This window comes from Oncorhynchus gorbuscha, linkage group LG01, assembly GCF_021184085.1.
Source record: "Oncorhynchus gorbuscha isolate QuinsamMale2020 ecotype Even-year linkage group LG01, OgorEven_v1.0, whole genome shotgun sequence".
Classification (NCBI taxonomy): Eukaryota; Metazoa; Chordata; class Actinopteri; order Salmoniformes; family Salmonidae; genus Oncorhynchus; species Oncorhynchus gorbuscha.
In genome coordinates this window covers 93927512-93945759 of record NC_060173.1, presented here as the reverse complement: position 1 = coordinate 93945759, position 18248 = coordinate 93927512, and the positions used below count along the sequence as shown (strand labels likewise).

Sequence of the window (18248 nt, the reverse complement as noted above, 5' to 3'; positions counted from 1 at the left end):
CTAGTCCAGGGTTATGTTCATAACCTCTAGTCCAGGGTTATGTTCATGACCTCTAGTCCAGGGTTATGTTCATAACCTCTAGTCCAGGGTTATGTTCACAATCTCTAGTCCAGGGTTATGTTCATCACCTCTAGTCCAGGGTTATGTTCACAACCTCTAGTCCAGGGTTATGTTCACGACCTCTAGTCCAGGGTTATGTTCACGACCTCTAGTCCAGGGTTATGCTCATGACCTCTAGTCCAGGGTTATGTTCATCACCTCTAGCCCAGGGTTATGTTCATGACCTCTAGTCCAGGGTTATGTTCATGACCTCTAGTCCAGGGTTATGTTCATGACCTCTAGTCCAGGGTTATGTTCATAACCTCTAGTCCAGGGTTATGTTCACAATCTCTAGTCCAGGGTTATGTTCATCACCTCTAGTCCAGGGTTATGTTCACAACCTCTAGTCCAGGGTTATGTTCACCATCTCTAGTCCAGGGTTATGTTCATCACCTCTAGTCCAGGGTTATGTTCACAACCTCTTGTCCAGGGTTATGTTCACGACCTCTAGTCCAGGCTTATGTTCGGGACCTCTAGTCCATGGTTATGTTCGGGACCTCTAGTCCAGAGTTATGTTCACAACCTCTAGTCCAGGGTTATGTTCACAACCTCTATTCCAGGGTTATGTTCATAACCTCTTGTCCAGGGTTATGTTCATGACCTCTAGTCCAGGGTTATGTTCATGATCTCTAGTCCAGGGTTATGTTCATGACCTCTAGTACAGGGTTATGTTCACGACCTCTAGTCCAGGGTTATGTTCATGACCTCTAGTACAGGGTTATGTTCACGACCTCTAGTCCAGGGTTATGCTCATGACCTCTAGTCCAGGGTTATGTTCATCACCTCTAGCCCAGGGTTATGTTCATGACCTCTAGTCCAGGGTTATGTTCATGACCTCTAGTCCAGGGTTATGTTCATGACCTCTAGTCCAGGGTTATGTTCATAACCTCTAGTCCAGGGTTATGTTTGGGACCTCTAGTCCAGGGTTATGTTCACAACCTCTAGTCCAGGGTTATGTTCACGACCTCTAGTCCAGGGTTATGTTCACGATCTCTAGTCCGGGGTTATGTTCATAACCTCTAGTCCAGGGTTATGTTCATGACCTCTAGTCCAGGGTTATGTTCATCATCTCTAATCCAGGGTTATGTCCATCACCTCTAGTCCAGGGTTATGTTCATGACCTCTAGTCCAGGGTTATGTGCATGTCCTCTAGTCCAGGGTTATGTTCATGACCTCTAGTCCGGGGTTATGTTCATAACCTCTAGTCCAGGGTTATGTTCATGATCTCTAGTCCAGGGTTATGTTCACGACCTCTAGTCCAGGGTTATGTTCATGACCTCTAGTACAGGGTTATGTTCACGACCTCTAGTCCAGGGTTATGCTCATGACCTCTAGTCCAGGGTTATGTTCATCACCTCTAATCCATGGTTATGTCCATCACCTCTAGTCCAGGGTTATGTTCATGACCTCTAGTCCAGGGTTATGTTCATGTCCTCTAGTCCAGGGTTATGTTCATGACCTCTAGTCCGGGGTTATGTTCATAAACCTCTAGTCCAGGGTTATGTTCATGATCTCTAGTCCAGGGTTATGTTCACGACCTCTAGTCCAGGGTTATGTTCATGACCTCTAGTCCGGGGTTATGTTCATAACCTCTAGTCCAGGGTTATGTTCATGACCTCTAGTCCAGGGTTATGTTCATCACCTCTAATCCATGGTTATGTCCATCACCTCTAGTCCAGGGTTATGTTCATGACCTCTAGTCCAGGGTTATGTTCATGACCTCTAGTCCAGGGTTATGTTCATGACCTCTAGTGCAGGGTTATGTTCACAACCTCTAGTCCAGGGTTATGTTCATAACCTCTAGTCCAGCGTTATGTTCACAACCTCTATTCCAGGGTTATGTTCATAACCTCTTGTCCAGGGTTATGTTCATGACCTCTAGTCCAGGGTTATGTTCATAACCTCTAGTCCAGGGTTATGTTTGGGACCTCTAGTCCAGGGTTATGTTCACAACCTCTAGTCCAGGGTTATGTTCACGACCTCTAGTCCAGGGTTATGTTCACAATCTCTAGTCCGGGGTTATGTTCATAACCTCTAGTCCAGGGTTATGTTCATAACCTCTAGTCCAGGGTTATGTTCATGACCTCTAGTCCAGGGTTATGTGCATGACCTCTAGTCCAGGGTTATGTTCATGACCTCTAGTCCAGGGTTATGTTCATGACCTCTAGTCCGGGGTTATGTTCATAACCTCTAGTCCAGGGTTATGTTCATGATCTCTAGTCCAGGGTTATGTTCATGACCTATAGTACAGGGTTATGTTCACGACCTCTAGTCCAGGGTTATGTTCATGACCTCTAGTACAGGGTTATGTTCACGACCTCTAGTCCAGGGTTATGCTCATGACCTCTAGTACAGGGTTATGTTCATCACCTCTAGCCCAGGGTTATGTTCATGACCTCTAGTCCAGGGTTATGTTCATGACCTCTAGTCCAGGGTTATGTTCATAACCTCTAGTCCAGGGTTATGTTCACAATCTCTAGTCCAGGGTTATGTTCATCAGCTCTAGTCCAGGGTTATGTTCACAACCTCTAGTCCAGGGTTATGTTCATGACCTCTAGTACAGGGTTATGTTCACGACCTCTAGTCCAGGGTTATGCTCATGACCTCTAGTCCAGGGTTATGTTCATCACCTCTAGCCCAGGGTTATGTTCATGACCTCTAGTCCAGGGTTATGTTCATGACCTCTAGTCCAGGGTTATGTTCATGACCTCTAGTCCAGGGTTATGTTCATAACCTCTAGTCCAGGGTTATGTTCACAATCTCTAGTCCAGGGTTATGTTCATCACCTCTAGTCCAGGGTTATGTTCACAACCTCTAGTCCAGGGTTATGTTCACCATCTCTAGTCCAGGGTTATGTTCATCACCTCTAGTCCAGGGTTATGTTCATGACCTCTAGTCCAGGGTTATGTTCATAACCTCTAGTCCAGGGTTATGTTTGGGACCTCTAGTCCAGGGTTATGTTCACAACCTCTAGTCCAGGGTTATGTTCACGACCTCTAGTCCAGGGTTATGTTCACAATCTCTAGTCCGGGGTTATGTTCATAACCTCTAGTCCAGGGTTATGTTCATGAACTAGTCAGGGTTAGTCCAGGGTTATGTTCATGACCTCTAGTCCAGGGTTATGTTCATGACCTCTAGTCCAGGGTTATGTTCATGACCTCTAGTCCAGGGTTATGTTCATGACCTCTAGTCCGGTGTTATGTTCATAACCTCTAGTCCAGGGTTATGTTCATGATCTCTAGTCCAGGGTTATGTTCATGACCTCTAGTCCAGGGTTATGTTCACAATCTCTAGTCCAGGGTTATGTTCATCACCTCTAGTCCAGGGTTATGTTCACAACCTCTAGTCCAGGGTTATGTTCATGACCTCTAGTACAGGGTTATGTTCACGACCTCTAGTCCAGGGTTATGCTCATGACCTCTAGTCCAGGGTTATGTTCATCACCTCTAGCCCAGGGTTATGTTCATGACCTCTAGTCCAGGGTTATGTTCATGACCTCTAGTCCAGGGTTATGTTCATGACCTCTAGTCCAGGGTTATGTTCATAACCTCTAGTCCAGGGTTATGTTCACAATCTCTAGTCCATGGTTATGTTCATCACCTCTAGTCCAGGGTTATGTTCACAACCTCTAGTCCAGGGTTATGTTCACCATCTCTAGTCCAGGGTTATGTTCATCACCTCTAGTCCAGGGTTATGTTCACAACCTCTTGTCCAGGGTTATGTTCACAACCTCTAGTCCAGGGTTATGTTCGGGACCTCTAGTCCATGGTTATGTTCGGGACCTCTAGTCCAGAGTTATGTTCACAACCTCTAGTCCAGGGTTATGTTCACAACCTCTATTCCAGGGTTATGTTCATAACCTCTTGTCCAGGGTTATGTTCATGACCTCTAGTCCAGGGTTATGTTCATGACCTCTAGTCCAGGGTTATGTTCATGAGGTGTTTATAACTGAACTCATCCAGAACACTTAGTTCTGTTTTGCATTATAAAGCTTTGTCTCTTCTTTCTCCTTAGTGAACACAGCCATGGTTTTTCTAATAATTTCCCTCCATCCCCTCTTCCCCAGGTTTTTCTTCTGTCTATCAGCTTGGCCGGTCTCCACACATGGCTGGTCTGGGCATGCTCTGTTGTGTTTGGCATTCAGACTGGAAAGATGGCTAAATGCCTGATCACTGAGGCCTGACTGGCTTTAATCAGCTGAGGACGCACGCACACACACACACACAGACACACAGACAGACAGACAGACAGACAGACAGACAGACAGACAGACAGACAGACAGACAGACAGACAGACAGACAGACAGACAGACAGACAGACAGACAGACAGACAGACAGACAGACAGACAGACAGACAGACAGACAGACAGACAGACAGACAGACAGACAGACAGACAGACAGACAGACACACACACACACACACACACACACACACACACACACACACACACACACACACACACACACACACACACACACAGCTCTCCCTAAAGTGATGACTGGACTGAGGAACTAACTGCATCCTTGGGTCAGATAGTTTCCTGGCTGGTGGAGACAGATGGAAAGATCTAGTTTATTTGGTGATCTGTTCACACACAGGTCCCAGTGGAGTGTTACCTACGAAACCTGACTAAGACATAGGAGACAACAATATACACAGCACACTTCATACAACGAGGTCAAGGACTCACACACACATCTCAAGCTGCAGTGAGTTGGACGTGGGGGTTGACGGTGTCAGCTGAGGGATACAGTACTGTAAAATGTTACTTCTGCTCTTAGCTCTCCATCTGTAACCCTGCTGTACATGCTGACTGATGATTGTTGAAACGTCAACCTAAACCTGACATCGCTCTGCATCATTTCCTGCTCGTTGCTTCCTTCAACATTTCTCCATAACCACAGGCATCCACATCCCGTTCCAGAAACATGTGAAAGCAACACACAGGCAACACACAGCAGCCACACAGACCTCATAGCTGTACAGGCAGAACAAGATACACAGGCCTCATAGCTGTACAGGCAGAACAAGATACACAGGCCTCATAGCTGTACAGGCAGAACAAGATACACAGGCCTCATAGCTGTACAGGCAGAACAAGATACACAGGCCTCATAGCTGTACAGGCAGGACAAGATACACAGGCCTCATAGCTGTACAGGCAGAACAAGATACACAGGCCTCATAGCTGTACAGGCAGAACAAGATACACAGGCCTCATAGCTGTACAGGCAGAACAAGATACACAGGCCTCATAGCTGTACAGGCAGAACAAGATACACAGGCCTCATAGCTGTACAGGCAGAACAAGATACACAGGCCTCATAGCTGTACAGGCAGAACAAGATATACAGGCCGCATTGCTGTACAGGCAGAACAAGATACACAGGCCTCATAGCCGGACTACTAATAAACAGTTCTGTCAGAAATCACATAACCTCGTCCCCAGGCTATTGCACACAGCGCATATAAACCTGGTAATCCACATTTCAAAGTAGGTCTCAGTGGAAGTGACCATAGAATTCTATGGGAGTGACCTACCTTACTGATTAAAGTATTTGTCATCAATTAATTTTAGCGAATCACTCTCCCGGGCCAGGGATGCATACCTGTCTCCCTCTTACCTGTCTCCCTCTAACCTGTCTACCTCTTACCTGTCTCGCTCTTACCTGTCTCCCTCTTATCTGTCTCCCTCTTACCTGTCTACCTCTTACCTGTCTACCTCTTACCTGTCTCCCTCTTACCTGTCTCCCTCTAACCTGTCTACCTCTTACCTGTCTCCCTCTTACCTGTCTCGCTCTTACCTGTCTACCTCTTATCTGTCTCCCTCTAACCTGTCTCCCTCTAACCTGTCTCCCTCTTACCTGTCTCCCTCTTATTTGTCTACCTCTTACCTGTCTCGCTTTTATCTGTCTCCCTCTAACCTGTCTCCCTCTAACCTGTCTCCCTCTAACCTGTCTACCTCTTACCTGTCTCCCTCTTACCTGTCTCCCTCTTACCTGTCTCCCTCTTATCTGTCTCCCTCTTACCTGTCTCCCTCTTACCTGTCTCCCTCTAACCTGTCTCCCTCTTACCTGTCTCCCTCTTACACTCCCCTGTCTCCCTCTTACCTGTCTCCCTCTTACCTGTCTACCTCTTACCTTCCCATGTCTCCCTCTTACCTGTCTCGCTCTTATCTGTCTCCCTCTCATCTGTCCCCCTCTTATCTGTCTACCTCTTACCTGTCTCACTGTTATCTGTCTACCTCTTACACTCCCCTGTCTCCCTCTTACCTGTCTCCCTCTTACACTCCCCTGTCTCCCTCTTACCTGTCTCCCTCTTACCTGTCTACCTCTTACCTTCCCCTGTCTCCCTCTTATCTGTCTCCCTCTTATCTGTCTACCTCTTACACTCCCCTGTCTCCCTCTTACCTGTCTCCCTCTTACACTCCCCTGTCTCCCTCTTACCTGTCTCCCTTACCTGTCTCCCTCTTACCTGTCTCCCTCTTACACTCCCCTGTCTCCCTCTTACCTGTCTCCCTCTTACACTCCCCTGTCTCCCTCTTACCTGTCTCCCTCTTATCTGTCTACCTCTTACATTTCCCTGTCTCCCTCTTACCTGTCTTCCTCTTACACTCCCCTGTCTCCCTCTTACCTGTCTCCCTCTTACCTGTCTCCCTCTTACCTGTCTCCCTCTTACCTGTCTCCCTCTTACCTTCCCCTGTCTCCCTCTTACCTGTCTCCCTCTTACCTGTCTCCCTCCCCTGTTTCCATCTTACCTGTCTACCTCTTACCTTCCCCTGTCTCCCTCTTACCTGTCTCCCTCTTACCTGTCTACCTCTTACCTTCCCCTGTCCCCCTCTTACCTGTCTCCCTCTTACCTGTCTACCTCTTACCTTCCCCTGTCTCCCTCTTACCTGTCTCCCTCTTACCTGTCTACCTCTTACCTTCCCCTGTCTCCCTCTTACCTGTCTCCCTCTTACCTGTCTACCTCTTACCTTCCCCTGTCCCCCTCTTACCTGTCTCCCTCTTACCTGTCTACCTCTTACCTTCCCCTGTCTCCCTCTTACCTGTCTCCCTCTTACCTGTCTACCTCTTACCTGTCTACCTCTTACCTTCCCCTGTCTCACTCTTACCTGTCTCCCCCTCTTGTCCTGCTGTCATAGCTACACCACTCTCACCCATCTCTGTCACCCCCAATTCTAACCTGCACCCCACCCAGCACAGGGGGTCTCCCCAAATAGCCCCCCCTCAAATCTCTATCTGGAACCCCTCCACCCCTCTCTTTCTACCCTCTCCCTTCTCCTTCTCCCTCGCAAAACCTCTCCCGGGCCAGTGATACATTCCTGGCCTGTAGTTAGCAGCTTTGAAGTCAACAGCACCATAGGAACCAGAGAACCAGAGAACCAGAGCCTGCTGTAGAGAGGTACTGCCTGGCCTACTCTCTAGCCCCAAGCCCTGTCCGCCTTTTCTTGAAGATAACCTGATCAAATATTGAATAAGCCCTCCTCTTGTGTATGGGGCTTGGCCCAGGATCTAGAGACAGGCAACACTGGGGCAGTGGGCCAGGGGCCCTCACACACACACACTGGTGTTGCCTGGAGACTATTGTTCTGTTTTCTCCTCCCAGTGGTGTATTCCTGGTTTAGACTGGCTGAATGGAGTCTTTAATAAAACCTCTATGTTTGGGATCTGAACTCTGTGTTATGTACCGTAGACAGCTTCTCTCTCCCTCTGGAGCCCCCCAGCCACAGCAGACTGGAGACAGTGTTATTGCTGTGGGCTGCAAACACTTTAATTAGTTTGCTTCGGTAGAATGGGGTTGAGAGGATTCTCAAAAAGTCAAATATCTCTGGAGGGGTTTGTGCCTGTTGCTGTTTATTTTCTGTGTTTGGGGCATCTTGCCATCTGCATTCCCATCAAAAGCACTCTCTCACACACACACACAGCAGAATACACTCAGATTTAGTCTACAGTCACTGTGAGGGATTTATCTGAACTCTGTCTCAACACAAATATGATGGCTGGAGGAGAGTTATCGATCGGACACAGATCACTATATATCAATCTCCTTTACTTATGCCATGGAGAGTTCCCCTTGGATGTCGGAAATGGTAGGTTTTGGTAATACGGTCTCAGAGTATACCTAAAGCTGTTAACACACTAATGGTTCTAGTTTCAGAGTATGTGAAAAGCCTGTCAGATGGGTGTGAGAGAGTATGTGATAGAAGACTAGACCTTGTGGAACCCTGAGCTCTGCTGCTCTGATCCAGGCCCATGGTGGAGTAATCTAGGTATATTCTCTGTGTAATCAGGCCCATGGTGGAGTAATCTAGGTATATTCTCTGTGTAATCAGGCCCATGGTGGAGTAATCTAGGTATATTCTCTGTGTAATCAGGCCCATGGTGGAGTAATCTAGGTATATTCTCTGTGTAATCAGGCCCATGGTGGAGTATAATCTAGGTATATTCTCTGTGTAATCAGGCCCATGGTGGGAGTATATTCTCTGTGTAATCTAGGTATATTCTCTGTGTAATCAGGCCCATGGTGGAGTAATCAGGTATATTCTCTGTGTAATCAGGCCCATGGTGGAGTAATCTAGGTATATTCTCTGTGTAATCAGGCCCATGGTGGAGTAATCTAGGTATATTCTCTGTGTAATCAGGCCCATGGTGGAGTAATCTAGGTATATTCTCTGTGTAATCAGGCCCATGGTGGAGTAATCTAGGTATATTCTCTGTGTAATCAGGCCCATGGTGGAGTAATCTAGGTATATTCTCTGTGTAATCAGGCCCATGGTGGAGTAATCTAGGTATATTCTCTGTGTAATCAGGCCCATGGTGGAGTAATCTAGGTATATTCTCTGTGTAATCAGGCCCATGGTGGAGTAATCTAGGTATATTCTCTGTGTAATCAGGCCCATGGTGGAGTAATCTAGGTATATTCTCTGTGTAATCAGGCCCATGGTGGAGTAATCTGTGTAATCAGGCCCATGGTGGAGTAATCTAGGTATATTCTCTGTGTGATCAGGCCCATGGTGGAGTCATCTAGGTATATTCTCTGTGTGATCAGGCCCATGGTGGAGTCATCTAGGTATATTCTCTGTGTTATCAGGCCCATGGTTGAGTCATCTAGGTATATTCTCTGTGTTATCAGGCCCATGGTGGAGTCATCTAGGTCTATGGAAACAGTCATGCTGAGGGTTTACGACGGAAACAACCCTGGGTCGGGTAGTGAAGGATAACCAGAGAGTGTCACTGTCACTGATAGGGAAACCAGTGAGACACACACACACAGAGTGAGTTACAGGCTCTGATAGCTTCCATGTGGGAAATGACCTCGCTTTAGGAACAATATAAGTCCAGGGCTTTGCTAACAAATAGGTGTAATTGGTTCGAACTCAAAAATATGCTGCATGAAGTCGACTTCATTATTCAACGCATCGGGGAAAGTGTCCACAGACGTTTGGACTTCACAGCCCTCTTCAGTGTGGTCTACCTGAAATACAAATTAGCCACAAAGAGATACATAATAATTATTGCATATGGGAGCAGGCATGAAGGGCAACTCACAAATCAATCGCCCCAGGTGTCTGCTCACCTAAACACATCCCATCAATTCATGAGATAGCCCACCAAAAAAGACATCAAGCAAAGATGTTCATAAATAAGTGGGGCCAACTCGTAAATTATATGCACAATCTGATATGGACAGTGCTCTTGCACAACAGTCTAAATGACAGTGGTCTCAGGAGGAAAGTGAACATGTGTGCGTGTGCGTGTGCGTGTGTGTGTGTGTGTGTGTGTGTGTGTGTGTGTGTGTGTGTGTGTGTGTGTGTGTGTGTGTGTGTGTGTGTGTGTGTGTGTGTGTGTGTGTGTGTGTGTGTGTGTGTGTGTGTGTGTGTGTGTGTGTGTGTGTGTGTGTGTGTGTGTGTGCGTGCGTGTGTGTGTGTGTTATTAAAGGTGAGTGCAACATTCGCTCCTAGCTAAGGTGTCAAGCCCTAACCAGTCCAGGTGAAATCACATACAGGATAACAAATCCCAAAGACACACCTCCACACTATTCCTCGCTAGAAAAGCCTTAGTGAAAAGTCCTCCTTGCTGTGAAAACCCTGTGAGACTATGATCTGCCTCTGAATGCACAATGCTCTCTCCAGCTGAGGTTACACTCACTCACCAGCCAGTGAGGCTTAGGAGGAGATGGACCCAATGCTGAGCCAGCGTGACAGAGGAGGTTAGAGACGCTAGCAAGAAGCACAACACACACACACTCTACTGCAAGAACCACAACACACACACTCTACTGCAAGAAGCACAACCACACACACTCTACTGCAAGGAGCACAACACACACACTCTCCTGCAAGAAGCACAACACACACACTCTACTGCAAGAAGCACAACACACACACTATTGCAAGAACTACAACACACACACTCTACTGCAAGAAGCACAACACACACACTCTACTGCAAGAAGCACAACACACACACTCTACTGCAAGAAGCACAACACACACACTCTACTGCAAGAACCACAACACACACACTCTATTGCAAGAAGCACAAAACACACACTCTACTGCAAGGAGCACAACACACACACTCTACTACAAGAAGCACAACACACACACACTCTACTGCAAGGAGCACAACACACACACTCTACTGCAAGAACCACAACACACACTCTACTGCAAGAAGCACAACACACACACTCTACTGCAAGAACCACAACACACACACTCTACTGCAAGGAGCACAACACACACACTCTATTGCAAGAACTACAACACACACACTCTACTGCAAGAAGCACAACACACACACTCTACTGCAAGAAGCACAACACACACACTCTACTGCAAGAACCACAACACACACACTCTATTGCAAGAAGCACAACACACACACTCTACTGCAAGAAGCACAACACACACACACTCTACTGCAAGAAGCACAACACACACACTCTACTGCAAGAACCACAACACACACACTCTATTGCAAGAAGCACAACACACACACTCTAATGCAAGGAGCACAACACACACACTCTACTACAAGAAGCACAACACACACACACTCTACTGCAAGGAGCACAACACACACACTCTACTGCAAGAACCACAACACACACTCTACTGCAAGAACCACAACACACACACTCTACTGCAAGAAGCACTGGGTTGAAGTTCTGGAGCAACTTTATCACTAGCGCTAACATGTGCATGTTCTTCTAGAGATGCTGTCACTTATATAACACCAGGACCAAGAATCATAGTGATCTAGGGAGTAGAGTAGGACTGTGTCCGTGTGTGTGTGTGTGTGTGTGTGTGTGTGTGTGTGTGTGTGTGTGTGTGTGTGTGTGTGTGTGTGTGTGTGTGTGTGTGTGTGTGTGTGTGTGTGTGTGTGTGTGTGTGTGTGTGTGTGTGTGTGTGTGTGTTTGTGTACATGTGAGTGTGTGTGTACATGTGAGTGTGTGTGTACATGTGAGTGTGTGTGTACATGTGAGTGTGTGTGTACATGTTAGTGTGTGTGTACATGTGTGTGTGAGTGTACATGTGAGTGTGTGTGTACGTGTGAGTGTGTGTGTATGTGTGTGTGTGTGTGTGTGTGTGTGTGTGTGTGTGTGTGTGTGTGTGTGTGTGTGTGTGTGTGTGTGTGTGTGTGTGTGTGTGTGTGTGTGTGTGTGTGTGTGTGTGTGTGTACATGTTAGTGTGTGTGTACATGTGAGTGTGTGTGTACATGTTAGTGGGTGTGTACATGTTTGTGTGTGTGTGTGTGTGTGTGTGTGTGTGTGTGTGTGTGTGTGTGTGTGTGTGTGTGTGTGTGTGTGTGTGTGTGTGTGTGTGTGTGTGTGTGTGTGTGTGTGTGTGTGTGTGTGTGTGTGTGTGTGTGTGTGTGTGTGTGTGTGTACATGTGAGTGTGTGTGTGTGTGTGTACATGTGAGTGTGTGTACATGTGAGTGTGTGTACATGTGAGTGTACATGTGAGTGTGTGTACATGTGAGTGTGTGTACATGTGAGTGTGTGTGTGTACATGTGATTGTGTGTACATGTGAGTTTGTGTACATGTGAGTGTGTGTGTGTGTGTGTACATGTGAGTGTGTGTGTACATGTGAGTGTGTGTACATGTGAGTGTGTGTACATGTGAGTGTGTGTGTGTGTGTACATGTGAGTGTGTGTGTGTGTGTGTGTGTGTGTACATGTGAGTGTGTATACATGTGAGTGTGTGTACATGTGAGTGTGTGTACATGTCAATTGAACACCATTTTTTTTACACTGCTCCTCACCCTCTTGCTAATCATTTTTCCCTCTGCTCTCTCACACACCCACACCCACACCCACACCCACACACACATAAAAAGATTCAGTCATGCATGTTAGACTGTGATTCTATAGCCGGGACCATGAGCTATTGGGCCAGGCCTGCGTCATTCTGACCCCTACAGTCTATTTGGTCGACTCCAGATTGCTCCAGTCCACTACAGACCGCCAAAGATCACCACAAAGCATTTCCTGTGAGTCCATTACGAACTATTTCCAACAAGTTTAGACCAATTCAGAAACGGTTTCAGTCCACCTCAGCGCTCCTCATTGAGGCTGAAAGAAGTACCAGTAGCTCTGGTAGGGTCTGTGCCAGAGTTTCTTAATGTGTGTGTTTTCTTCGAGGCAATCAGTAACCCATTGTGTTTGAGCGTGTACCTCCAATCAGGTTTGGGGTGTAACGGATTACAAAACAACTCTAACTGGAATACGTTACGATACCAGAAAAACTATTGTAATCCGATTACATATTACTTCTAAGATTACTTTTGAATTCAGAAAGGATGTGACAAAACATGTATTTCAACACCTTTCTGTTTTCTCAATGACATTCAAAGCAACATTGAAAAAAGGTGCAAGTTTGAGTTTGTTCCACCTGAGCGAGTCTGACCACAAGTCAGAGGCCACTAGGATGACACACCGAATGTGTTTGATGGATCGAGGGAAAAGAGCAGGAACAGGCTTTTGTAGGCTACAGTCCAAGCTGTGTCTTCCAATGGTGCGGCTGCTGTCGGCATCCAAAGATGATCCAACTTGAATAAACTCTTGGAGGTAAAGGATGACAGCAGTGGTGTCGTCTACAACGATACGGATATCACTTATTATTCATATCTACAGAGTGCATTGATGTGAATCACACTGCTGCTCTCTCAATTAGATATTTGCGCCTTACGGGTTGTGGTTGTTGTGGATGGCTGTTCACAAATGTATACATGTAAGTGTATTTTAACCCAATAATGATTGAATTCAAGAAATTTAAGATGGTTATAAATCATTGTTTTTTGCGGCCAGTAGAAAGCAACAGCTGCAGTGCGGATCCCAGCCTACGAAATAGAATGTGGAGGGAGTTCCTCCCTTCTAAACTCCCCTGTGCCTTTCTGCTCTATACTGGCAAAAAAAACTTCTCACTTGCAGTTTTTGGTAGTTCTCAAAACATGCCATTCCGAGAGCAGCATTTATTTTTTAACCCGAAGCAATGAGCCCAAAGAGTCCTTCATGACAGAAAAATCTTAAACAAGAGAGTAGGCTAATAAGTACTTTATTTTTGGATTATGCTCAGGAAAAACGATTTGGCTAATCCTCAGCGTATTCCGAAAGTATTCAGACCCCTTGACTTTTTCAACATTTTGTTACATTAAAGCTTTATTCTGAAATTGATTAAATTACTTTTTTCCCTTATCAATCTACACACAATACCCAATATTTACAAAGCGAAAACAGATTTCTAGAAATGTTTGCAAATGTATTAAAAAAAGAAAACCGAAATACCTTATTTAGAAGTATTCAAACCCTTTGCTCTGAAACTCGAAATTGAGCTCAGGTGCTTCCTGTTTCCATTGATCATCCTTGAGATGTTTCTACAACTTGATAGGAGACCACCTGTGGTAAATTCAATAGATTGGACATTATTTGGAAAGGCACATACCTGTCTATATAAGGTCCCACAGTTGATAGTGGATGCAAAAACCAAGCCCTGAGGTCAAAGGCATTGTCCGTAACGTTCCGAGACAGGATTGTACCGAGGCACAGATCTGGGGAAGGTTACCAAAAAATGTCTGCACCCGGTTGCGATGCAGTGCCTTAGACCGCTGCACCACTCGGGAGGCCCTCAGAAAAAGATTATTGACGAAAAACGCTAACCAGCGCCTTTTCAGGGGAAAGTAATCTAAAAGTAACTGAAAGTAATCAGATTATGTTACTGAATTTTAGTAATCCAAAAGTTACGTTACTAATAACAATTTTGGACAGGTAACTAGTAACTGTAATAGATTACATTTAGAAAGTAACCTACCCAACCTTTCCTTCAATGCAACACAAACATGTCAGAGACTGTATCACTCAAACTAAAGGCCACGTGTATGACTAAGGCCAGTGTGTGACCTCTATGTGTATGTATTTTCTGTCTTTGTGTCCGCTGTGTTAGGCATGAACTCGCTTGAGCTGGCATTCTGAGAGACCCAAACTGCTCAACACACATGAACACACACACATGAACACACACACAAACACAGTGTGTGAGCAATAGTGAGCAGTCTTGCTGCTTGCCTCCATGGCAACACCCCCACCCCCACACACACACCACACACAGCCTAAAATAAGACCCAAAACATGCCGAAACATCTACAGATCAAATCGCTACACAGTTACAACTCCATAATGACCAGAGCCCATATTGACAGAGAGCCAGTACTGGCCCATTGTTGTGATACAGATGATCTGGAGATGATCTGGCTAATGAACATCAGTGTTTAGATGAAGAGACCAATCAATCTCTCCACAGTCATCTAAACCACTTCTAAAGCCAGTGTCAGCCTAGAGGAGGTATCAGTGGGTACTGGAAGATAAATGTAGAGTGCTCTTTCTTTCACACACACGTACACATAAACTAAGACAGGGTAGAAATATATTGCTCAGAACTGGGAACATGTGTGTGTGTGTGTGTGTGTGTGTGTGTGTGTGTGTGTGTGTGTGTGTGTGTGCGTGCGTGCGTGCGTGCGTGCGTGCGTGCGTGCGTGCGTGCGTGCGTGCGTGCGTGCGTGTGCGTGTGCGTGTACGTGCGTTAATTTGTGTGTGTGTGTGAGTGCATGTGTGTGTCTGATAAGTAATAAGGACTAGTGTGTGTGGGGACTGTGTGTCTTGGTAAATCCAACAGGAATGTAAACCCTCGTCTCTCTCAGAGGAACTGGCGAACAGCTGCTGACACACAGCACACACACACACACACACACACTGTGACACACACATCCGGCTGGATTCTGAGCGGCCTGTGTTTGCTGTTATAAGCTCAAAGTAAGTTTGGAGGACTTACACTGATAGTAAAACGGTGCTAGATCACCTACTCTGGTCCATTGTAACGCCAGAGGACAGTGTCACTCCTCTCCACTGGGCAACAATGTCTGTCCACAAAACTGCACTGAACAACTGTTTGTTACTAGCATGATGAGGTGAGGTGTCTACCCATCATCTCTCTACGGCTGAAGCAGATACAGCCTATTACAAGGATGAGATCCAGTTAAGTGAGACCCTCCTGAGTGAGGTGACCTTCAGTGCTCAGACAACGTTACATTACTGGCAAAGCACTTTAAGTACATTGAACTTTGCTCTTAATGCTAGCAGACAATGCTTGAATGCACGCACACACGTGTGTGTGTGTACACACAAAGAAACACACACATATAGACTGCAACACACCACATACTGTATAAACTGAAACACACCACATACACACCGAAACACACCACATATACACTGAAACACACCACATACACACTGAAACACACCACATATACACTGAAACACACCACATATACATTGAAACACACCACATATACACGGAAACACACCACATATACACTGAAACACACCACATATACACCAAAACACACTACAAATACACAGTGTATACACGTTGTAAACACTGAGACATATACACTGAAACACATCACATATACACCGAATATACATATACACATATACACATAAACACATAAACACTGAGACCTATACACCGAAACACACCACATATACACCGAAACACACCACATATACACTGAAGCACACCACATAGGCGGCAGCAGGCTAAACCTGTGTAGCTGGACGGAGTGTTTGTGTTCTTTTGAAGCCTCACTATGAAAACATCCCTCAGCTTCACACACATTTCTAAACAAACACACAGAGCTATGGAAAGGGATAATTATGACAGTTTAATACAATACCCCACATTGTCTACTAAATCCTTCAAATACACTCTGAGGCCTATGCAAACACATAAAAACACGCACGCACACGCACACGCGCACGCACGCGCACACACACACACACACACACACACACACACACACACACACACACACACACACACACACACACACACACACACACACACACACACACACACACACACACACACACACACAGCAAAGAGAAATGGAAGATGCTGCATCACTTCTCAAAGAAAACACACTCCATTAAATATTCAGTGAACTATAGCAGTAAAGCGTTTCTCTTCATCGTACTCAGAGTTACACTAACACACACTGCTAGGAGAATTAGGTCTGGATACCTAAACATTTCCCTGCGTTAGCTACTCTGCTACCCGCCGCACATTACACTGGCCCCCCAACACTCATCTGTCTGTTAACACTAGGGGCCTGGTGGACGAGCTGCGCACATGGCCCCTCGCTGTCGCTGTTCATGGGGGACTGTGTGTGTGTGTGTGTGTGTGTGTGTGTGTGTGTGTGTGTGTGTGTGTGTGTGTGTGTGTGTGTGTGTGTGTGTGTGTGTGTGTGTGTGTGTGTGTGTGTGTGTGTGTGTGTGTGTGTGTGTGTGTGTGCATGCGAGTGTGTGTGTGTGTCACAGAGCAGCTGTCACAGACTGGCGTAACATAAGCCCTTATTAGACTCCATTAGTCGTCAGTGAAACTAATAAGAGATTGTCAAATACACCCAAACATTCACACTACTCACACTGACTGGGGAGAGAGTGAGAGAGAGAAAGAGAGAGCGCAGCAGGAGGTATTGCCTCACACTACCATTTGTCTGTCTTCCTTTTAAGGGAAAGGAGCTTCTCTCTGTTACCCTTGACACCAGAACTTCAACTATGAGATTCGCTTTGATCTTTCATTACACTAAACATGACTCATTCATCCTTCCACACACGCATCCATAGAATAGTGAATGCACAGAGAGTAGATCAATATCTTCACGTTGCGCTCAACACAGCACATTCCCATCTGAAAGGAGAGAAGAGGAGTAGATGGTCTCTTGGCGTGTCGGGGCTGTAGTCATTTCTTTGGGCTCCCACTGGAACCAACACACACTATATCACCATATTATAATATCTTTAAACACCATATGATACAACGTCATCTTCTCCAGGCCTATTTCCCAGCCCTGCACCCAAGTCAAAACACCCAAAACACCAGCCCAGTAACCTTTCATGACCCAGTCCTCAGCAGCAAACACCCTTCTCTCTGATATCCCCCTCTCTCCATGGCCTCCAACAGCAGACACACACACAGAGAACTATGATCCTTCCTCTGTTCTGATGAGGTGAGAGAGGAGGAGCTCACTGATATACAGTAACTACTGCAAGCTGGTCCCTGTACCATATACAAACACAGAACTCCTCTCTCAACCCTCATACACACATCCCGTATCTGGTTTCTAGTGGTAGAACGAAGGCCAGAGGTGGCCGACAGATATAAGGTGTGTGTACATGTGCAGTAGATCAGGACTGAAACCACACTTTCAAAACATTACAAGGTACTGTACACACTCAGAGCCTATGTTGAAGTCACTGTATATTTCAGCAATGGAGTGGGAGGGAGGTGGGAGAGAGAGATAAAATAAAGGGGAGAGAGAAGGGGGAGAAACAAGTATAAAAAGAAAGAAGGAAATGCATTCAGTGAACATTATAACTCTGTGTCTTACCTTGGCAGGAGCTCCCTCTGTCCTCATAGCCAACGTTACACAGACACTTCCCTATGGGCACTAGCCACTCCCCCTCTGTACTACAGTACATACGCGGTGGCTCCTCCTCCTTGGAGTGATTGACACACAAGCCCTTCACCTCCACCAATGACTGAGAGTCCATTGGCACGGTTTCAGGGAAGGAGGCC

General features: G+C 46.1%; 1 protein-coding gene across 3 annotated transcripts in view; it reads right to left on the bottom strand.

Moving 5' to 3' along the window:
- The window catches only part of epha3 (eph receptor A3), a 186956-nt gene that overhangs the window by 125868 nt on the left and 42840 nt on the right, over window positions 1-18248 (bottom strand). For all 3 annotated transcript variants that reach the window (XM_046366478.1, XM_046366487.1, XM_046366469.1), the window contains exon 3: window positions 18061-18248. This exon is cut by the window's right edge and continues 473 nt beyond it. In XM_046366478.1, coding sequence (XP_046222434.1) covers window positions 18061-18248 — 188 coding nt within the window. The remainder of the gene's footprint in view (window positions 1-18060) is intronic.